Source organism: Oncorhynchus kisutch, linkage group LG13, assembly GCF_002021735.2.
Source record: "Oncorhynchus kisutch isolate 150728-3 linkage group LG13, Okis_V2, whole genome shotgun sequence".
In the NCBI taxonomy this organism is placed as follows: Eukaryota; Metazoa; Chordata; class Actinopteri; order Salmoniformes; family Salmonidae; genus Oncorhynchus; species Oncorhynchus kisutch.
Window position 1 is genome coordinate 16,381,497 of NC_034186.2, and position 24,187 is coordinate 16,405,683.

General features: G+C 41.0%; 2 protein-coding genes across 2 annotated transcripts; both read left to right on the forward strand.

Moving 5' to 3' along the window:
* Positions 1-2,166: 2,166 nt before the first annotated feature.
* Positions 2,167-19,114, forward strand: uck2a (uridine-cytidine kinase 2a). The gene is made up of 7 exons (XM_020499465.2): positions 2,167-2,390; positions 13,946-14,105; positions 15,151-15,247; positions 15,340-15,482; positions 15,806-15,903; positions 16,076-16,124; positions 16,582-19,114. The coding sequence occupies exons 1-7, from the start codon at positions 2,292-2,294 to the stop codon at positions 16,716-16,718; spliced, it is 783 nt and encodes a 260-aa protein (XP_020355054.1). The 5' UTR covers positions 2,167-2,291; the 3' UTR covers positions 16,719-19,114.
* Positions 19,115-19,882: 768 nt separating this feature from the next.
* Positions 19,883-23,893, forward strand: LOC109902812 (protein mago nashi homolog). Its single transcript, XM_020499464.2, has 5 exons — positions 19,883-20,092; positions 20,591-20,649; positions 20,787-20,897; positions 23,454-23,536; positions 23,668-23,893. The coding sequence occupies exons 1-5, from the start codon at positions 20,002-20,004 to the stop codon at positions 23,765-23,767; spliced, it is 444 nt and encodes a 147-aa protein (XP_020355053.1). The 5' UTR covers positions 19,883-20,001; the 3' UTR covers positions 23,768-23,893.
* The last annotated feature ends 294 nt before the right edge of the window (positions 23,894-24,187 follow it).

The window sequence follows — 24,187 nt, forward strand, 5'->3', positions numbered from 1 at the left end:
AAACAGGATGCACCTTAGCTCAATTTCGAGTCTCATAGCAAAGGGCCTGAATACTTATGTAAATAAGGTATTTTATTTTATTTGTATGTTTAATAGATTTGCAAAAAAAACAAACAACGGTTTTAGCTTTGTTATTATGGGCTACTGTGTGTAGATTGATGAGGAATTGTTTTTATTTAATCCATTTTAGAATAAGGCTGTAACGTAACAAAATGTGGAAAAAGTCAAGCGGTCTGAATACCTTCCGAATGCACTGTATATGTTGAAGAGGGTAGGGCTCAAACTGCACCCCTCTCTCACCCCACGGCCCTGTGGAAAGAAATGTGTTTTTTTGCCAATTTTAACAGCACACTTGTTGTTTGTGTACATGGATTTTATAATGTATGTTTTTCTCCCAACACCGCTTTCCATCAATTTGTATAGCTGACCCTCATGACAAATTGAATAAAAAGCTTTTTTGAAATAAACAAAGCATGAGAAGACATTGCCTTTGATTTGGTTTGTTTGTTTGTCAGTTAGGGTATGCAGGGTGAATTCGTGGTCTGTTGTACGTTAATTTGGTAAAAAGCCAATTTGACATTTGCTCAGTACATTGTTTTCACTGTGGAAATGTACAAGTCTGCTGTTAATGATAATGCATAGTATTTCCCCAAGGTTGCTGTTGATGCATATCCCATGGTAGTCATTGGGGACAAATTTGTCTCCACTTTTGTGGATTGGGGTGATCAGTCATTGGTTCCAAATATTGGGGAAAACGCCAGAGCTGAAGATGATGTTAAAGAGTTTAAGTATAGCTAATTGGAATTTGTGGTCTGTATATTTTATCATTTCATTTAGGATACCATCAACGCCACAGGCCTTTTTGGGTTGGAGGGTTTTTATTTTGTCCTGTAACTCATTCAATGTAATTGGAGAATCCAGTGGGTTCTGGTAATCTTTAAAAGTTGATTTGAAGATTTGTATTTGATCATGTATATGTTTTTGCTGTTTGTTCTTTGTTATAGAGAGAAACATATTGGAGAAGTGCTTTGGGGGCAGCAGGTAGCCTAGTGGTTAGAGCATTGGTCCAGTAACCGAAAGGTTTCTGGATTGAATCCCCGAGCTGACAATGCAAAAATGTGTTGTTCTGAACAAGTCAGTTAACCCGGTAGGCCGTCATTGTAAATCAGAATTTGTTCTTAACTGACTTGCCTAGTTAAATAAAATAATTATCCATACATCTCTGTTTTGGAGAGATAACACTTCCTGTTGTTGTTTGTTTTAGTGTGTTCCAAGTGGTTAGATTATATGGATTCTTCAATTACATTGAGCTGATTTCTGACGTGCTGTCGCTTTATTTCCCCGTAGTGTATTTCTGTATTGTTTTAGTGATTCACCATAGTGAAGGCATAGGCCCTGGTTTTCTGGGCTCTATGTTTTTGGTTGGATACATTTCTCAATTTATTTCTTAGGTTTTTGCATTCTTCATCAAACCATTTGTCAATGTTGTTTAATTTTCTTAGGTTGTCTGCTTGAATTGTTTAGATTTGATAGGGAAGCTGAGAGGTCAAATATACTGTTTAGGTTTTCTACTGCCAAGTTTACACCTTCACTGTTACAGTGAAATGTTTTGTCCAGAAAGTTGTCTAAAAGGGATTGAATTTGTTGTTGCCCAATTGTTTGTTTTTGTAGGTTTCCACACTACTTTCCTTCCAACTATAGCATTTCTAAATAGTATTCAGTTCCTTTGGCTTTGATGCCTTTTGGATGAGTATTGCTTTTTTCAAGTAGACTGTGATTTTGCTGTGATCTGATGGGGGTGCCAGTGCACTGACTGAACGCTCAGAGAGAGACTGGGTTGAGGTCAGTGATGAAGTAGTACTAATGCCAAGGGATGACCTATAGGTGTACCTATGGTAGGAGTCCCCTCGAAGCCTACCGTTGACTATGTAAATACCCAGCGTGCGAGGGAGCTGCAGGAGTTGTGACCCGTTTTTGTTGGTTATGTTGTCGCAGTTGTCTCTAGGGGTAGGGATTCTCTCTCTCTCACACACACACACTACAACTATTGTAAATGTGTCTGAGCTGACAATCAAATGTAGCGATAGGCCTATCTGATACATAGAGTTCTGATAATTTCAAAAACATGTAAAACCTTATGTAAACGCTCTGCATTTCAAGCAGGCTACAAAAAACTGGATTGAAATCCACGCACACTCAGAGCATCAAAGCAAATGCACAACTGAAAAAAGGGAGGAGCGCAGTCGAGGGGCAAAACCACCTCCGTGCGTCAGTATGCGTTTATAGCAAGCATGGCAGGCGACAGCGAGACAAGACTGGACAGTCAAGTCGAAAACGTTACACGGCAACCTTTCCTCATCGGGGTAGCAGGAGGGACTGCCAGCGGCAAGGTTGGCATTAATATTGTCTATGAATTAGAAATGTCCTGTTTTTCTAGCCTGTAAACAGTGACATGGAATTGTCAACGTGGTTGAAATATGAGAACGCACTGACCGCGTGGTTCATGATAGACCAATGAATGAATGTCACATTTGTTCCTTCAAAGCTAGTTTGTTCTCTAATAATTTCAGGAAAAACATTAGTTGGTTAAGATGATAGGTATAGGCCACTGTTTGGCAAGAATTTAGCCCACTCTCCTAATAGCCCTATCAAATAGTGTACAAATAATTCAACATTTCCACAAACCTCCTTGATACGTGGATTTCACGATTTAATCTATTATGACTAGGAATATTTAAATTATTATTTAAATTCAGAAAGGGTATTAATGACAACCCAGACAGAAAATCCATAACAAAGATGGCCCCTTTTTATCCTGTCTTTTCGGAGATATTATTTTTTACATATCATGTCAATGTAGGCTGTACAATATTCTATAGCTAATCGGCCTATCTAAAATATAGCCCAGCCTTACAGCACCTTTTGTTGGGAGGCATGTCACAGCTGTCTGGCTAATGCTGCTGGTCATTCCATCCGATGGAATCTTGGATGGCTGTCATTCTCGCTCTATAATGTAGAAAGAAAGGAATCCAAGTAGCAACAATTTATCTGCTATGTTTCTAAGAACTCTTCGCTCGCTCGGAGACAGTGACCATCGTGGGGGTTGGGAAATCTAACGGAAATCTTAACAGTTTACGTGAGCGATCGAAGGACAAAGCCGGTGTCTTCTCCCGACAAATATCTTGGCGGTGACATTCACATACAATCCGTTACGAACTAATTGTTTGTTATTCATAAGAGCCATACAGTTATCCAACCAAGTGTTATTGTTTATTGACTGCGTCAACAAGACCAACTGATTGTGCCTGGCGATCAGTAAAAACACTGCATATTCGCCATAATGCACATTACTGTGCCACTGACCCCATTCTAGTGTAACAGCAAATAATGTATATGAACACTAGATTTCAGTTGCTATGTATTGGCCAATGAGAGGTTTTGAAGCCTCCGGCCTGCCATATTGGTATTCCTCAGAAGACTCAGTCCTCCATAGATTAGTCATAATAATAGTCATAATAATCATAACATAGTGGTCAAACAGGGAAATGGTTTTCCAATTGTTTTTCCACCATTCATTTTTTTTAGGAGATTTCAGAAACACTTAAAATAAGGGCTATGTTTCATGTAGACTTACCCTGGCGTGACGTTTTGATAAACATGTAAATATCTTACGAACAAGGTGATGAATTTGATCAATATATTATCAATCGGCTCCCGAGTGGCGCAGCAGTCTAATGCAATGCATCTCAGTGCTAGATGTGTCACTACAGACACCCTGGTTCGAATCCAAGCTGTATTACAACCGGCTGTAATTGGGAGTCCCATAGGGCGGAGCACTATTGGCCTGGCGTCGTCCGGGGTAAATAAATAATAAATCCCCAACAAATTAAATGCTAATTAGCTGCTAATGTGGCTATCATAAAGAACTACAAATGTCATGATGATCTGAACGAGCCTGCCCAATAGAGGCAAATGTAAGAATCTCTGGATTAACTATCTAATGTTAGCTAAATGTAGTAATGAATAAATTGGCTACATTTAAATTGAAAATTCTGTGAACTGTCTTGTGAAAGATTTAAACTGACACAATAGTTGTTAGCAAAGATGTCAGCTAGAGGTGAGGTGCAGGGATTTGTAGTCTTTGATGCTATTTAGCATTTTCGAATCAGAGTAAATAGAGCCGAATACATTGATAAAAGTCACCTTGTCCCGAAAGAGATTTACATGGTTATCAAAATGTCACTCCAGAGTAAGCCTACAAAGAACACATCCCTTATATTAACTGTTTCTAAAATCCCCTATGGGGAAAAATGAACGGTGGAAAAACACCTCCTTGGTCCCACCTCCCACACATGCGGTGACCTCACCCATTACTACCAGCATGTCCAGAGATACAACCTCTCTCATCATCACCCAGTGCCTGGGCTTACCTCCGCTGTACCCGCACCCCACCATACCCCTGTCTGCGCATTATGCCCTGAATATATTCTACCATGCCCAGAAACCTGCTCCTCTTATTCTCTGTCCCCAACGCTCTAGGCGACCAGTTTTGATAGCCTTTAGCCGCACCCTCATACTACTCCTTCTCTGTTCCGCGGGTGATGTGGAGGTAAACCCAGGCCCTACATGTCCCCAGGCACCCTCATCTGTTGACTTCTGTGATCGAAAAAGCCTTGGTTTCATGCATGTCAACATCAGAAGCCTCCTCCCTAAGTTTGTTTTACTCACTGCTTTAGCACACTCTGCTAACCCTGATGTCCTTGCTGTGTCTGAATCCTGGCTCATGAAGGCCACCAAAAATTCAGAGATTTCCATACCCAACTATAACATCTTCCGTCAAGATAGAACTGCCAAAGGGGGAGGAGTTGCAGTTTACTGCAGAGATAGCCTGCAAAGTAATGTCATACTTTCCAGGTCCATACCCAAACAGTTCGAACTACTAATTTTGAAAATGACTCTCTCCAGAAATAAGTCTCTCACGGTTGCCGCCTGCTACCGACCCCCCCTCAGCTCCCAGCTGTGCCCTGGACACCATTTGTGAATTGATCGCCCCCCATCTAGCTTCAGAGTTTGTTCTGTTAGGTGACCTAAACTGGGATATGCTTAACACCCCGCCAGTCCTACAATCTAAGCTAGATGCCCTCAATCTCACACAAATCATCAAGGAACCCACCAGGTACAACCCTAACTCTGTAAACAAGGCCACCCTCATAGACGTCATCCTGACCAACTGGCCCTCCAAATACACCTCCGCTGTCTTCAACCAGGATCTCAGCGATCACTGCCTCATTGCCTGTATCCGCTACGGAGCCGCAGTCAAACGACCACCCCTCATCACTGTCAAACGCTCCCTAAAACACTTCTGTGAGCAGGCCTTTCTAATCGACCTGGCCCGGGTATCCTGGAAGGACATTGACCTCATCCCGTCAGTTGAGGATGCCTGGTCATTCTTTAAAAGTAACTTCCTCACCATTTTAGATAAGCATGCTCCGTTCAAAAAATGCAGAACTAAGAACAGATACAGCCCTTGGTTCACCCCAGACCTGACTGCCCTCGACCAGCACAAAAACATCCTGTGGCGGACTGCAATAGCATCGGATAGTCCCCGTGATATGCAACTGTTCAGGGAAGTCCGGAACCAATACACGCAGTCAGTCAGGAAAGCTAAGGCCAGCTTCTTCAGGCAGAAGTTTGCATCCTGTAGCTCCAACTCCAAAAAGTTCTGGGACACCGTGAAGTCCATGGAGAACAAGAGCACCTCCTCCCAGCTGCCCACTGCACTGAGGCTAGGTAACACGGTCACCACTGATAAATCCATGATTATCGAAAACTTCAATAAGCATTTCTCAACGGCTGGCCATGCCTTCCGCCTGGCTACTTCAACCTCGGCCAACAGCTCCGCCCCCCCCCCCCCCCCGCAGCTCCTCGCCCAAGCCTCTCCAGGTTCTCCTTTACCCAAATCCAGATAGCAGATGTTCTGAAAGAGCTGCAAAACCTGGACCCGTACAAATCAGCTGGGCTTGACAATCTGGACCCTCTATTTCTGAAACTATCTGCCACCATTGTCGCAACCCCTATTACCAGCCTGTTCAACCTCTCTTTCATATCGTCTGAGATCCCCAAGGATTGGAAAGCTGCCGCAGTCATCCCCCTCTTCAAAGGGGGTGACACCCTGGACCCAAACTGTTACAGACCTATATCCATCCTGCCCTGCCTATCTAAGGTCTTCGAAAGCCAAGTCAACAAACAGGTCACTGACCATCTCGAATCCCACCGTACCTTCTCCGCTGTGCAATCTGGTTTCCGAGCCGGTCATGGGTGCACCTCAGCCACACTCAAGGTACTAAACGATATCATAACCGCCATCGATAAAAGACAGTACTGTGCAGCCGTCTTCATCGACCTTGCCAAGGCTTTCGACTCTGTCAATCACCATATTCTTATCGGCAGACTCAGTAGCCTCGGTTTTTCGGATGACTGCCTTGCCTGGTTCACCAATTACTTTGCAGACAGAGTTCAGTGTGTCAAATCGGAGGGCATGCTGTCCGGTCCTCTGGCAGTCTCTATGGGGGTGCCACAGGGTTCAATTCTCGGGCCGACTCTTTTCTCTGTGTATATCAATGATATTGCTCTTGCTGCGGGCGATTCCCTGATCCACCTCTACGCAGACGACACCATTCTATATACTTTCGGCCCGTCTTTGGACACTGTGCTATCTAACCTCCAAACAAGCTTCAATGCCATACAACACTCCTTCCGTGGCCTCCAACTGCTCTTAAACGCTAGTAAAACCAAATGCATGCTTTTCAACCGGTCGCTGCCTGCACCCGCATGCCCGACTAGCATCACCACCCTGGATGGTTGATCGCAATTGTAAATGAGAACTTGTTCTCAACTTGCCTACCTGGTTAAATAAAGGTAAAATAAAAATAAAAAATAAATAAAATAAATGGTTCCGACCTAGAATATGTGGACGTCTATAAGTACCTAGGTGTCTGGCTAGACTGCAAACTCTCCTTCCAGACTCATATCAAACATCTCCAATCGAAAATCAAATCAAGAGTCGGCTTTCTATTCCGCAACAAAGCCTCCTTCACTCACGCCGCCAAGCTTACCCTAGTAAAACTGACTATCCTACCGATCCTCGACTTCGGCGATGTCATCTACAAAATGGCTTCCAACACTCTACTCAGACTGCATCCAGTTTACTATCACAGTGCCATCCGTTTTGTCACTAAAGCACCTTATACCACCCACCACTGCGACTTGTATGCTCTAGTCGGCTGGCCCTCGCTACATATTCGTCGCCAGACCCACTGGCTCCAGGTCATCTACAAGTCCATGCTAGGTAAAGCTCCGCCTTATCTCAGCTCACTGGTCACGATGGCAACACCCATCCGTAGCACGCGCTCCAGCAGGTGTATCTCACTGATCATCCCTAAAGCCAACACCTCATTTGGCCGCCTTTCGTTCCAGTACTCTGCTGCCTGTGACTGGAACGAATTGCAAAAATCACTGAAGTTGGAGACTTTTATCTCCCTCACCAACTTCAAACATCAGCTATCTGAGCAGCTAACCGATCGCTGCAGCTGTACATAGTCTATTGGTAAATAGCCCACCCTTTTTCACCTACCTCATCCCCATACTGTTTTTATTTATTTACTTTTCTGCTCTTTTGCACACCAATATCTCTACCTGTACATGACCATCTGATCATTCATCACTCCAGTGTTAATCTGCAAAATTGTAATTATTTGCCTACCTCCTCATGCCTTTTGCACACATTGTATATAGACTCCCCCTTTGTTTTCTACTGTGTTATTGACTTGTTAATTGTTTACTCCATGTGTAACTCTTTGTTGTCTGCTCACACTGCTATGCTTTATCTTGGCCAGGTCACAGTTGCAAATGAGAACTTGTTCTCAACTAGCCTACCTGGTTAAATAAAGGTGAAATAAAAAATAAAAAATTAGAACCATTTCCCTGTTTGACCTCTAATTGAAATATTGTAGAATACCATCAATTCCTATAGAGCCCCATAGCGGAGGTGTCACAATACCCATAAAACCTCAAGTTGAAAAAGGGAAATGGTTTTGTTATTGTGGGGACAGTTACATTAGCAGGCCTACTCTCTAAAAAAAACTACTTTAAGGAAAATGTATTTTCTATATTCTTAGTTTTTTAGTCCTATGTTTAGCTGACATAATTTAAGGTATATGCATTAAAGTGACTGCAATTGAATAAATGTGGCAAAACTAATGTAGACATTAATAAATGCATTTTATAGCTTTCAAAATCTTTTTTACAATGGTGGGGGAATAGTAAAATGGGGATGCAGTGACTTCAAAACAGCGCCCCCTGTCAGTCATCTAGTATATTCTATATATAATAAAGGCTCGGCCTACATCAGCCAGCTGCTTCTTTTCCAATGTAGGCTACTGTTAGTCATGGTTCAATAAATAAATGTTTTTTTTTCTCCCCAAGACACAGTAGGCCGAATTCAACCATGCCAAAGTCATACTATGATTTATAAAGTGATATCTGTATTATCTAGCTCACTGTGTTTTGTCTTGGTCTAGAAAATATTCACAATTGTCTGTCTGGTTAGGTAAACTGTTATGACCTTTCAGATGCATCGAGGCTTGTTTACATTAACCAATTTTTAGGATATCTTTTTTAGGTAACCTTATTTTGACTGAAACAGCAGAGTCATTTGACAGGTGGCATTTGGCAGGTGTTCAGAAATGTTGTTAACCCCCCCCCGCCCCCTCTGAAGGAAGTTAATGTTACGTCTTGTGTTCTGTTTTGTTTTTCTACGGTCTCCCTGAGAGAAGATAAAACCCTATGCCTGCTCCCTAACAAAGTGAAGTGGGGGTAGGAAGGCAATGAAACGTGGATTTAAAAAAGCAAAAGAACACTTTTTTATATGAAAGCGGTTCCACATGTTCACGTGACACAAGTTGTCAGGAAAATATCTTCCATAATATTATATTCCATAATATTCTTAATATAAAATGTGTGTTGACTGTGATTGAATAGGTGTTTCTTGTCTGTTTTTAATGAACAAAATAACAAACAAATGATATTTATTTGGATGGGGCATGGCCATGGCTGCACAGACCCGTAATGCCTAATTAAACTCAAAATATACTTCTGTGTTCTTTTGAAATATTTGATTAGTCTTGGAATGTTTCTTAGGATCTGCTTAAACAAATAAATAATGGATTCATTTTGATGGTGTATATTCAATGGATTTATTCAAATAAACGCCCAACCACATCTGCACACCACTACTACCACTCGTCACCAGCATGCTGGCATGTCCACGGGAGGTATAAGAGGCATATCAGGCAAGAATGTGTTGAAAATGGGCCTGTTTGTAAGGGGGTCATGCACACATTGTCCCATTTACTAATTGCCTACTAATTGGTTGATATCACTGGAAACACTTATCTTCCTCCATATTTTTACTACTAAACAGAAATGTGCCATTTTTACATATGTTGATGTTGGGGTGGTGCTGGAGATGATTAATATGAAGTAGAACATTTTTGAAATGTCCCTTTAAGGCGGCCCTGACCTTAATGAGTAATTGAGACACACCAGAGAAGACAACAGGATGCCAGTCAGTCAATAGCAAGGCACTATTCGTAGACCACTGAACCTACACGTGCCACCAGGCAGCTGTTATGATAATCTAACTGCTTACTTCAGGCCTACCAGAGATTTAAAAAAAAAACAGAGATAACTGGCAACAGACAATAGGCCTAGGTGAACCTGCATAAGGGAAAATGCATGTATTGCAGCGAAGGGGAAAATGCATGCTAGCCATCAGTGAAGAATACAAAAGTGCCTCCTTGGAAAGAGCTCTGACAGGGTAAAGATATTTTCAAGAAGATAAAGCAGAATACATGTGTCTGTAGAGTCAATACAAGTTTAGGGAATAGTTCAAGGATGTAAAAGAAGAAGGGGTATCACAAGATGGCTGTGCAACAATACCTTCTTTGATGGGACTATACTTGGCCTTCTTTGTGTGTTTAATCCACACTGAGCATTCATCTCTGAGCTCTACTCCCTAGCTGCCAGCTGAAATGCTTGTCACCAGTCCTGGTCACACTCATCCATTTAACTAATAATTCGCAGCCTGGGCCCTACAGACTTCATGGACACACACACACACACACACACACACACACACTGGCACATAGACAGCCATACACACATACACAATTCCTAAACTGCAACTGTAAAGTTTGTCAGAATAAGAAAAAAACACTGTCTGATGAACAGGTGGCTCTACTGGTAGTTTAGTCTCTTCCGTTTGTTGTGGGGTATGATACCAAGAAATATTACATGCAAAGGAATGTCAGGTGGACCACAATTCATGTTCCAGAACAGCATTTCATAGAGGATGTTTATTTTATTTCACCTTTATTTAACCAGGTATGCTAGTAAATGAGATCTTGTTCTCAAACAACTGCGACCTGGTCAAGACAAAGCAAAGTAATTCGATACATACAACAACACACAGTTACACATGGAATAAACAAACATACAGTAGAAAAAGTCTATATAAAGTGTGTGCAAATGAGGTATGATATGAGAGGAAAGGCAATAAATAGGCCACGGTGGCGAAGTAATTACAATATAGCAATTAACACCGGAGTGATAGATGTGCAAGTAGAGATAATGGGGTGCAAAGGAGCAAGATAAATAATTAAATACAGAATGGGGATGAGGTAGGTGGATTGGGTGGGCTATTTACAGTTGCGCTATGTACAGGTGCAGTGATCTGTGAGCTGCTGTGACAACTGGTGCTTAATGCTAGTGATGGAGATATGAGTCTCCAGCTTCAGCGATTTTTGCAGTTTGTTCCAGTCATTGACAGCAGAGAACTGGAAGGAAAGGTGGCCAAAGGAGGAATTGGCTTTGGGGGTGACCAGTGAGATATACCTGCTGGAGTATGAAGCGAGGGCCAGCCAACGAGAGTGTACAGGTCGCAGTGGTGTGTAGTATATGGGGCTTTGGTGACAAAACGGATGGCACTGTGATAGACTGCATCCAATTTGTTGAGTGGAGTGTTGGAGGCCGTTTTTTAAATGACATCGCCAAAGTCGAGGATTGGTAGGATGGTCAGTTTTACGAGGGTATGTTTGGCAGCATGAGTGAAGGATGCTTTGAGGTGAAATAGGAAGCCGATTATAGATGTAATTTTGGATTGGAGATGCTTCGTGTGAGTCTGGAAGGAGAGTTTACAGTCTAACCAGACACCTAGAATATGTGGACAACAACAAATACCTAAGTCAGAACCGTCCAGAGTAGTGATGCTGGGCGGGCGGGCGGGCAGGTGCAGGCAGCGTTCGGTTGAATGGCATGCATTTAGTTTTACTTGCATTTAAGAACAGTTGGAGGCCACGGAAGGAGAGTTGTATGGCATTGAAGCTCGTCTGGAGGTTAGTTGACACAGTGTCCAAAGAAGGGCCAGAAGTATACCGAATAGTGTTGTCTGCGTAGAGGTGGATCAGAGAGTCACCCGCAGCAAGAGCGACATGTATGTACATCTCTGGATGTATCCAGAGAAGAGAGTTGGCCTGAGAATTGAACCCTGTGGCACCCCATAGAGACAACAGGACAACAGGCCCTCCGATTTGACACACTGAACTCTATCTGAGAAGTAGTTAGTGAACCAGGCAAGGCAATCATTTGAGAAACCAAGGCTTTTGTCTGCCAATAAGAATGTGGTGATTGACAGAGTTGAAAGCCTTGGCCAGGTCGATGAAGACTGCTGCATAGTAATGTCTCTTATCGATGACGGTTATGATATCATTTAGAACCTTGAGCGTGGCTGAGGTGCACCCATGACTAGCTCTGAAACCAGATTGCATAGTGGAGAAGGTATGGTGGAATTCGAAATGGTCGGTAATCTGTTTGTTAACTTGGCTTTCGAAGACCTTAGGAAAGCAGGGTAAAATAGATATAGGTCTGTAGCAGTTTGGGTCTAGAGTGTCTCCCCCTTTGAAGAGGTTGATGACTGCGGCAGCTTTCCAATCTTTGGGAATCTCAGACGATACGAAAGAGAGGTTAAACAGGCTAGTAATAGGGGTGGCAACAATTAGCTTTCCTAACTGCCTGTGCATATTGGTTCCTAACTTCCCTGAAAAGTTGCATATCACGGGGGCAATGTTAATGCACGATGTTAATGCAGAACGCCACAGGATGTTTTTGTGCTGGTCAAGGGCAGACAGGTCTGGAGAGAACCAAGGGCTATATCTGTTCCTGGTTCTACATTTTTTTGAATGGGGTGTGCTTATTTAAGATGGTGAGGAAGGCATTTTAAAGAATAATCAGGCATCCTCTACTGACAGGATGAGGTCAATATCCTTCCAGGATACCCGGGCCAGGTTGATTAGAAATGTCTGCTCGCTGAAGTGTTTTAGGGAGAGTTTGACAGTGATTAGGGGTGGTCGTTTGATCGCAGACCCATTACAGATGCAGGCAATGAGGCAGTGATCACTGAGATCTTGGTTGAAGACAGCAGAGGTGTATTTGGAGGGCAAGTTGGTTAGGATGTTATCTATGAGGGTGCCTGTGTTTACGGATTTGGGGTTGTACCTGGTGGGTTCATTGATAGATGCCCTCAATCTATCTTAGATTGTAGGATGGCCGGGGTGGTAAGCATGTCCCAGTTTAGGTCACCTAGCAGCACGAGCTCTGAAGATAGATGGGGGGCAATCAATTTACATATGGTGTCCAGGGCACACCTGGGGGCAGAGGGTGGTCTATAGCAAGCGGCAACGGTGAGAGACTTGTTTCTGGAAAGGTGGACTTTTAAAAGTAGAAGCACAAATTGTTTGGGTCTGGATAGTAAGACCGATCTCTGCAGTAGATTTCAACACCGACCCCTTTGGCAGTTCTATCTTGTCAGAAGTTGTTGTAGTTAGGGATTTAAATTTCAGGGTTTTTGGTGGTCTTCCTAAGCCAGGATTCAGACACGGCTAGGACATCCGGGTTGGCAGTGTATGCTAAAGCAGTGAATAAAACAAACTTAGGGAGGAGGCTTCTAATGTTAACATTCATGAAACCAAGGCTTTTACAGTTACAGAAGTCAGCAAATGAGAGCATTTGGGGAGTAGGAGTGGAGCTAGGCACTGCAGGGCCTATATTAACCTCTACATAACCAGAGGAACAGAGGAGGAGTAGGATAAGGGTACGGCTAAAGGCTAACAGAACTGGTCGTCTATTACATTCGGAACAGAGAGTAAAAAAGAGCAGGTTTCTAGGCAAGATAGAATAGGTTCAAGGCATAATGTACAGACAAAGTTATGGTAGGATGTGAGTACATTGGAAGTAAACCTAGGCATTGAGTAATGATTAGCGAGAGATTGTCTCTAGAGACGTTTAAACCAGGTGATGTCACCGCATATGTGGGATGTGAAACTGAATGGTTGGTTAAGGCATATTGAGCAGGGCTAGAGGCTCTACATGTGAAAGGGTTAAATAATTTCTTATCTGCATTTCTTATCTGCACAAATTTTCTACATTTATCTATAGGAAATTACTACAAAGCAAACGCATGCTAATGCATGCTAATGTCTGGTTTTACTACAAAGCAAACACTGTCTGGTTTGGACTTCATGTGTTAAAATTTATGTTACGGTCTTAACCGTGTATATTGTAGTCAGCTGAAAATCAGGCAAGGTGACCACACGTTGAGCTATTGTGCATAGTTTCAAATGTGTCTTCTAATATACTGCATCCATCTCTGTCATAGTCTGGTATATCAACGTATGTTTTATGACACATTCATATTTTTGACATGCTTTTATCTCCAAATCTCAATGAACACATCACAACTTACTTCAGATCACAACCAGACAGACTGTTAATAACTTGATATCCTCTCTATTTCTTCTCCTCCCCCTCATCCTCCTCTTCCCCCGGCCAGAGTTCTGTCTGCGGTAAGATCATGGAGCTGCTTGGCCAGAACAAGATTGACCATCACCAGCGCCAGGTGGCCATTCTCAGCCAAGACAGCTTCTACAGGGTCCTTACTCCGGACCAGAAGGCCAAGGCACTGAAGGGACAGTTCAACTTCGACCACCCAGGTATTTAGCTCATCTGTTTATTTATCTATACATCTGGATACATTGCTAAATAGTTACTAAATAGTCAGTTGCTAAATAGTTACCCTTTTTTATTTTTTATTTGTGTATGGTATATTTGACCAACGATCAAATGTAGCTACAGCATCAGTAAAAAGTTTAGACACATATCTTTTCTATGCTGTAGAATAATAGTAAAGACATCAAAACTATGAAATAACACATATTGAATCATGTAGTAACCAAGAAAGTGTTAAACAAATCCAAATATATTTGAGATTCTTCAAAGTAGCCACCCTTTGCCTTGATGAAAGCTAAGCGCAATACCCTTGAATGTGTCCAAACCTTTGACTGGTACTGTATCTCTTGGTTCCCAGTGTAAAAGATGACTCCACTCTCACTTCCCCTTGCTCTTCTCTCATTGAAAACAAATGGTTGCATGATTTTGTTTCTACTCAAATGAGTTTCATAATGTGGAATACTTCTGTTTGGCTTTCCCCTCCAGTTCTTAGAAGTAGAATGATCACAATTCCAGGGGAGAACCAAAGGTTTCTGAATGTCCTGCCTTGCGTCCCCTGATGGCCAGCGATAGACTGCTGTGTTGAAAGTCTGTCTCAGAGTAGATACTCAGCCATCTGTCTCAGACAGTGTGGTAGATACTGTATTGGCCCTGGTCAAAAGTAGTGCACTAAATAGGGAATAGTTTGCTTTTTCGGACACAACCTATGTCTTAGTCATTGCAGTCTGGCTTTGTGTTTGGCTGGCTGTCATATCTTAGTCAGTCTTGGCTGACTGACTGACTGGCTGTGTGTGATATATCTTAGCCAGTCTGGGCTGGCTGGCTAGCTCTGATTCTGGCATATATTGTAAGGGTTGAGTGGCCAGCATGCATCTGCCAGCCATATCAGCATGTATTCTATCCCACATGTCATCTCTTTGTGGGGATTAGATCTAGATCCTATGGTCTGGCACGGTGGCACCAGCAGACATGGAGACACAGACACACCATGGTTCTGAGTTCCTTTGTCCTCTCTCTTCCTCTTCTCAGATGCATTTGACAACGAGCTCATCGTGAAAACATTGTGGGACATCTTGGAGGGCAAAACAGTGCAAATCCCAGTGTATGACTTTGTCACCCATTCCAGGTTAGTGGTACACACACACACACACACACACACACACACACACACACACACACCTCATACACATTGTCCTCTCCCCGGTGGGTGTGTATCAGGAAGGAGGAGGTGGTGATGGTGTACCCAGCAGACGTGGTGCTGTTCGAGGGCATCTTGATGTTCTACTCTCAGGAGATCAGGGACCTGTTCCAGATGAAGCTGTTTGTGGACACAGACGCAGACACACGGCTCTCACGTAGAGGTAAAACGATAGACATATATATATATATATATAGACATATATTTCCCATTTCATTGGGTGAAATGCATCAAACATGTGAATTCACACTTGTGAATTGTTAAAAGACAGCAGTGGGCTTCCAATATCGGGCCTGGAGGACATGAATAATTTTGATTTATTACAATCTCCATTAGCTGACGCCAATGGCGACAGCTAGTCTTACTGGGGTCCGACATATATTGAAAAGACATTACAGACAAAAGATGTAGACGCCTACTAGCTTCTTAAGAATCCCGGAAAAATCATACCGACAGCTCCACTCCTGTTCTGTGTTCCCTCCCCAGTGCTCAGAGACATCGGCGAGCGAGGTAGGGATCTGGAGCAGGTGCTAACGCAATACATCACCTTTGTTAAGCCTGCCTTTGAGGAGTTCTGTCTGCCAGTGAGTACCTAGCTATGATACTGCCACAACAAATATTTGAACAACCTTGGATCAATCTATTTGTGTCATTGTTAGTTGTTGCACGGATGGACCTCCTCTTGAAAGGTATTGAACCCCCTTGCCCTGGTTCAGATCGTATTGCTAATCATATTTATTTCTTCACCATCTGTAGACCAAGAAGTGCGCTGATGTGATCATTCCCAGAGGAGCAGATAATCTTGGTGAGTTTTTGACTTGTTTCTTAAGATGGCTGCCTTATGTGAGCAAGCAAGTATGCTGGTATGTGACAAACTGACTCATTATTGGAACACTGCTCCCCATAGTCTGTTATTTACGTTGGTAATCAGTGCAGTCTCTTACCCTGCGATAGTAAACTTACTAAAGGCTGATGTGACTGTAAGTGATGGCTCTTCTGTTCTGAGATAGATGGTGTGACATGCTATGGAAATCAGACTAGATTGACTGTTTTGTCCTGGGAATGTTTGACTGTCTCTGTTTTGGAATGGAAAGGTCAATTGTAGATTTCTCACTTATTTGCAGGCCTTATTAGTGAAATTGTGATGCTTTTAAATTCTGGAACTTGTTCTGCTTTCATTTTATCTGGATAAGAGAGGAATGGAAAACCTTGTGAGATTATCCTTCAATGCCCTCTGAATGCTTTCTTCCCTCTCCTTACAGTTGCCATAAACCTTATAGTTCAGCACATCCAGGACATTCTGAACGGTGGTCTGACCAAACGCCTGAACAGCAGCCTTAATGGTTACGGTACTTCCCGTAAACGGCAGGTGTCTGAGTCTAGCAGTCGGCCCCACTGACTGCACCGTCCCTCTCTCAGCGCCAGGGATCAATGGTAGAGGAGAGGAGGGCTCACCTGTACATACCTACCTACTGCCTGTCCGCAACACTGTATTTAAAAACCAGAATGATTTATTTCTCTAGCAAGAAGCTGCAAGACCTTCGTTTGATATAGTTTTTTTTGTACTGGAGGATGACATTTTTGAAAAGGGAGGAAGAGGATTAGCTGTTTGTTCTGGAACTGTTTCAGGTCAAAGGTGCAGCAGTTATTTTATTTATCTATTTTTATTATTTCTTCTGGATTAAATTTGAGTTTACAGATGTGAATAAATAAGGAGGAAGATGGTTCATCTGGGTTGAGCTTGAGACGTTGGTGTGGGTTCAGTGGTCAGTGCATTTTTGATTGGTCATGTCTGTCTTTACTGTTGTTGTATTGGAATGGAAGGGAGGACGCGTGACAGATTTGATATGTTAGAGGAAACTATCTCACACACACACACTATTACTTTGGAAACTATCCAAGAACCAAGATGCAAAACTAAATACAGGACATGTGCCTGCCATACATAGTACTGAGCCTGCTCTATGTATAGATGGAGATCTTTTCACTTGTCAATGTACTGTAGTCCCTCGTTACACATTCTGACGCACCATAGAGAGACTCTGTATGAGGTGAAGTGTTAGTAACTGCTATTTGCTACAAGCATGCTCTTATTGAGTTAAAGGGAACATTTTCTCAGGCCCTACACAGATTATCTGCCTTTGCTGACCAATCCAGTGGGTCAATGCAACTTCGTTGTCTCAATCTAAAAAGAATACTGAACTACTTGACTTTACAAATCAAAATGGTGTTCTTAGTTTGTACATAATGTATTTCTTATTATTTACTCTATTGATGTTGCTCTTTTTCAATCATTTGAGTTTCACAGTATTTGCTTGTTACCATTCATCTTGAACAAACAACCTGAATTTGAGAACATCAAAACTGAGACTGTCTTTTTCGTCAATCAATCTTTACCTCGGCCAGTTTTGTGTATGGGGACTGACAACCCCACCCCAAAAATTAAGTGTTCTGTACTTGTGCCCATGGCCCCTCTTTTAAAGCCCTAGACAGGGGAGTTTGTAAAGTCCCCATGTCTATTGAATTCTTTGTGGTTCCAACTCAACTTTTTTTTCATTAATAAAAGCTAATGCTCTTGAAGGATGAGATCACTGCAACTGCCTCTTTTTGAACAGCTAACATTTGATAGCAATGTTTAGGCCAAGGTTATATATACTGTAGGTTGTTCTGAATTGCAGGTTAATTTGAAATACATTTTCACTTAAATAGGACATGATCTCCATCTTATTTTCTACGTTAGTAACAATTCACTCTTCAAGCATTAGTACCTTTCATTGCTCTTTACTGCTGCTATTAAACAGTGTAGTTCATCAATGTAAAACTCCTGTTATTTTTTTTTTCTATTCTTATTTTCTACAATTTTGCATGAATTTAACATGTACCCAGAACATTTTCCTTTGGTATTAAGCTCTCTGTTAATTAATGTAGTTTTATTCTCATTCAATTGCTCCATCATGTGTTTGTTTATTCACATAAATAAAAAATATACTGCAATATTTCCAGACTGATTAGAAGGGTGAGATTAGGGTCTTAGTAACACTCACTCACTGAATGACATGCTATTAGTGTTATACTCAAGGTTGTACTGCATTGCATAGGGTAGCCTAAAATCACAATAGATTGTTTTGCTTTCAGAAATATATGGGTACTAAACTCCTGACTGCTGTGCTATGTTTCCTACCTCTTTATGGTACCTGTATGCAAGTGTATACTGTAGTTTTGTTTACATTTCGAGGGCCAATGATGGGCATGTCACAATGTTGAGACAGCCAGCCACATGAGTGTCGTCCGCAGTCCATCCGTGCATCATCATACCCTTTGTTTATTGGCTTCGGATTGATCGATTATTGAAATGAGAAATTGTTTCTAAAGTAATGTATGAGCATACAATCGGACTTCTGCAATTGCCGTACATAAAGGCATGAATGTTGACTCCATGATTAGGCTATCTACTTTGTGAGATGTAGACCTAGAGAAAGTGAATTGATCATTAGAATGTCAGCTCAGGAACTTGAGAGATTTTGAATATGAATATAACCATGAACACTAGCAATACCATGCCTGTCTAAAATGTAGAGGAAATGCCCTAACTTGAATTCAATGTACATGACCTTTAATATCAAAGGCCTTCAAAAGGTCAGTCAATCAATGCCTATCATAGGCAGCCATCTAGCAAACATTCAGTAACAAATGCATTCCTTTGCAAAAAATGTATTCTGGTCCAAAGGCTGTTGATGTGGATTATCTGTATTTCAGTCATTAAAATGTTGCTTTGTGTATAATTGTATAAATTTAGCTTCAATGTTGGTGATGAAATCTGCTGTACATAAAACACATTTTGTCTGGCAATTCAACTCAATGACATGATATGAGTTACTTACTTGCAAGAGCTAGCTAGCTACTGAACTACATTTGTTCCATGATCAGGTTGTAACAGTGGACCCATGAGTAAGTAATGTCAACGCCCTCAGTGTGAACAGTCACTTTGAAAGTAGTAATGTTCTATACAGTATGTGTGAAGTATGAGTCCTTTGGCACAGCTCAGGCATTGTTGTACATGACTTTAGCACACAAGAGACCTGTAATAAGAGAGAAAGAAATAGTATGATTAACCAAAACTTTTACCAGACCACAAGTAAAACAGAAAACCAAGTTACCCATTAAATTGTGATAACCATGACCTAACTGCTTTGCCTCAAAGTTGGAATTATAAAATAGTAATATTATTCTTTCATGTAGGGATTCATTTTCTGGTTGTCACACACCAGGACTACAAGAACCTTCATAATTGTATTATAATGTAAATATAATGCAAACAATCAATCAAACAAGGAAATAAAGTTTTTGTATTATGTATGCTGTGTGAATGTTTCCTTTACAAGATTCACAGATGGAGAAAACCATATAAATGGATTGCCAGTAATATGAACATATTATTTAATGATTGGGACCCAATCGTGAAATAATATGGTGTTTTATTGACATCTGCCGGTTAAAATACACGATAAAGAACAACCGGTTTGTTCTGACATCAATGCAATGCGACCATTCATATGCTGTAACAAAAAAATCGCCACAGCACGCATGCGTGTTGTGTTTTGCGAAAGACCATTTAGTTGGAGGTGTGCTTTCGTTGATTCCGATTCTCGCAGACTCTGTAAACACTGCATTTGCGGTTTATAATGTCAACAACTGACTTTTATTTGAGATATTATGTCGGGCACAAGGGCAAGTTTGGACACGAGTTCTTGGAATTTGAGTTTAGACCGGACGGTAAGTTAGGCGGAAATTTTAGCCTGCCAATTAGCATTAGCTAGCTAGCAAAGTACGCAAACGACAGCTTGCTAGCAGCATTTCCTCATTGCTTTTAGCGGAATTAGCTTTTATAGCTAGTCTTGTTTTCTGTTCTAAAATCATGGCTTCAGAAATACTATAATTGCGTCGTTACGTCTTAGTCAGTGCTTATTTCTGTACCATAACCTCATTCATATATTCTGGCCAGCTAACTTAACGTTAGCTAATTACAGTACTAACTTAGTTAGGCGCTAGCTAGCTATACAACTAGCTAACTTGGCTATGGAGCTATTTCTTTAGCTAGTTAGCCAACAGATTTGGACAAATAGCCTAGGTTTTACAGCAGGTTTAAAAACGGTTAAATGTGAACTAGCTACTAGAAAAGACTACTGTGTAACAGTGCAGTGTGTCAACAATGTAACAACATTCATAACGAACGTGAAGATAACACAATCAATACATTCATTGTATTTTCAGGTAAACTGAGGTACGCGAACAACAGCAACTACAAGAATGACGTCATGATCAGAAAAGAGGTAACTTATCAAATTTACAAAGGACTATTTTGTTACATCAATCTGTGTACTGCCCATCAATCCAATTTATGTGTGAGATGCTGCAGCAGCAATTGAATTTACCATAGAAACCTTATTGTGATTGTTCTCCAATACAGGCCTATGTACACAAGAGTGTGATGGAGGAACTGAAGAGGATCATAGATGACAGTGAGATCACCAAGGAAGATGATGCATTGTGGCCGCCCCCAGACAGAGTGGGCAGACAGGTCGGTTCACTCACTCATACCTACCTAAATACTAGTGATGGACACTGATATTGAAAATCTATTTGATATCATATTGGTTTGTAGGTAGCTGACTAGTGGTGCCGATTGAGCAGCCTGCCCACTGGGCAAGGTTTGAATGTTCTGGTAGCATCAAGCTACCTAACCAGTTCGAATACAATGGGAAGCTCATCCAGTTGATGGTCCATCAGGAGGCATTTAAGTAGGCTAACTCAAGCTTTGTGCATGCAGGAACAGCCATGTATGCTTTTTCATTTAGTCTCCTCCAGAATATTATAGGTTAACTAGTGCTGCTCGACTATTGCTTTTTGAGGTCTGGTTCATAAAAAAATTAACTAATTGCGGTTTTCAATTTAAGTTTTTATATGTTTTAACAATAAATGCATTATGTGGGTTCAATACGGTAACACATAATAAAACAGATTGTGGACAGTCCACTCACTTATTAGGCTTTAACCATTTTTCACATCCCAGAAATACAATATTTTGTTTGTATATAATACATTTGTTTTTAGTATGATGACTTTATTATTGAATTAAACCCCAATGATGGTGGTGACTGCTAGTGCTGCACGGTATACTGATTACTGAAACTTGTGTACTTGTTTGATGATAAAAAAAACTGTTTGTTACTACAATTTTTGTTATGTTAGGTACTTCTGTCAAATGTGTGTCACGTGAATGAGAGGATCAAGTCTGTATCAGCGCAGCCCCTTGATAGCGTGAACAGCAAAGTGTCACATACTCATTCATTGCTAGAGCTGTTTGGGGTTCATTGTTAGCTCCCCACTCATGTCCCACAGACGTTTCCAGCTTTAATTGTAGGTTAACTTTCCAGCTAGCTTACGGCATAATTCACTACCTTAGTGCATTGTGTCATAATAAGCAAACCGTAACTCAATAAATGCTGATTTCAAAACTGTTTGTGACCAACAACATTATTAATTAACTTTGTCTCCCTTGCCACCAAAAATGTATTCTGTTCTTCGTCTCCCTTGCCTCCTGTCTGGTTTCTAGATTGCATAGCCACAAAGTCAGGTTCCACAGCTACGTTCTGCTTTGTGAATGTCATTAGATTCTTAGAGGCAGTGAACACTTTTATAAAAGAGATTGCTTCTATACAAATGTTGATCCATTAATATAAAATGTTCTCCTAGCAGTTGCCAATAAAAAAATTATTACTGAATGGAAGGGATTGTTTGTCATCTGTAGCCCCATGAAATCAGCTAAAACAATTTCAATAACATGCACACACTCTTATTGACTAATATGCATTCACCTGTATTGTGAATAGACCTAGACTACATCTAGATTTACCCAGTTTCAGTAGATTTATCATTCAAATAAATTATTACCATAATGTTTTGTAGTTTGTTTTTACCAAAGTCAAATTGGTTGTTTAATTAATGCATACATGACTTTATCAAATGTAATGAATTTGAACTTAAAAGATGCCCAACTATTGAACGGAGCAGTAGCTGAATTTGTCGGGATCAAGTGCCATTGTGACTGGATAATATGCCTTTTTCTTTGTGGTAGTCAACATCCTGATTTGTGACAACACTGGTGACTGCCTATTACTGCGTATCACTTATTAATAATCCATCCTTTATTTACTTTATTTTAATAACATATTTCAATTGTGTATTTTTATTTGATGACTTATTTCATTCTAAGTCTTCTCATCTCTACTCAGGCATTAGCAGCCAGCTGTCTCTCTGTTCTCCCCAAAGAGTTTCAGGTTAGCCTAGCTGCCTGACAATCACTATTTCAGTAGTTCTTCAAAGTAGATAAGGCATACTTTTAACATTGCTAAATAATAACTAGCAATCAATTAGATGTAGACCGTAGCAACTGCTCTTCCTCTGTGTTTGTCTGATGGAAGGAACCAATATGCACAGGCAAGCTGTTGGTGCAATGGATTCTGGTCATTGTAGTTGTGTTTTTGTACTTTTTCTGTGATGAGTTGGACAACATGTCCCGGAGAGAGATCTCTCTCTAAAGAGCTTCTGTGTTGAGTGACAGAGAAAAAAATAGAAAGTGGAATTCAAATAATTGAACCGACGTCGGTCAATGAAAATAAACTAATTCAGTTAATTGTCAGGGCTAAGGTTAACAGAAAAAATAAACTGATATCAAGATATGTCTTGCTCATATCAATATCAAATGATATCCTATCCAATTATAAATATTGGTGCCCACTACTTCTAAATACGGAAACTTACAACGCATGGAGGTTGACTGAGGCAACTTATTACTTATTGTGCTCTCGGGAAGGGTTAGCCATGAAAGTTAAGTTCGTCGTTGTTTACTTAGTGATGGTAGTCTTCTAGGGGTTGTGAGCTCTGCTCTCCATATCAGACATACGTCCAATGAAAGAATTTGAACTAGTGTTCAAGTCTGACCCTTTCAGCACAAGACGGGACTCCAGGCACAACCCCAAAGTTATGATGATTTAGTAAACAATGTTTATTTTATTTTTATGGCTTGAATTACTAATAGTGTCTGAGGAGTGTCTTAACTTCTTAACTCTTTTAGGAGCTGGAGATCGTCATTGGCGACGAGCACATTTCCTTCACAACTTCCAAGATCGGTTCCTTGATTGATGTCAACCAGTCAAAGTAAGTACAATAATACTCAAATTATATATCCCTCAAAGTTCCCAATGGAACTCAGATCTCCACAAGTGCTTAGTGGGGTTGATGTGGAATTAGGTGCCAGCTTCTAAAGTAAATGCCATTGTGTTTTCCAGGGACCCAGAAGGCCTCCGCGTGTTCTACTACCTGGTTCAGGATTTGAAATGTCTCGTCTTCAGTCTCATTGGACTACACTTCAAGATCAAGCCCATCTAAGAGGGGATGTTTTTTTTCTTTTGGGAAATGTTTTAATTTCATTGTTTGATTCATGTATGATTACATTTGTACATTTGCTTTTGATCGATCAGTCTTTTTTATTTTAAATAAATGATTGGAAAATTCCAAATGTTTTAATAGCCTTTTCTATACATAAGTGTTACTTACTGGATGCCATAGCTGTGGTTTAGTCCATTTTGATAGTATGAAAAAGAATGGAGAATTGCACACTACACTACCACTCCGTCCTGTCGGTTTTGAGACAAAGAAATAGGAGTCTCTCCATACAGAGGTCAGTCTATTCTATTCCAGCACCCAACACACAGATCAACAAAGTGTTTATTTTCTACATTTTATTTGACTAGGCAAGCAAGTTAAGAACAAATTCTTATTTTCAATAACAGCCTAAGAACAGTGTGT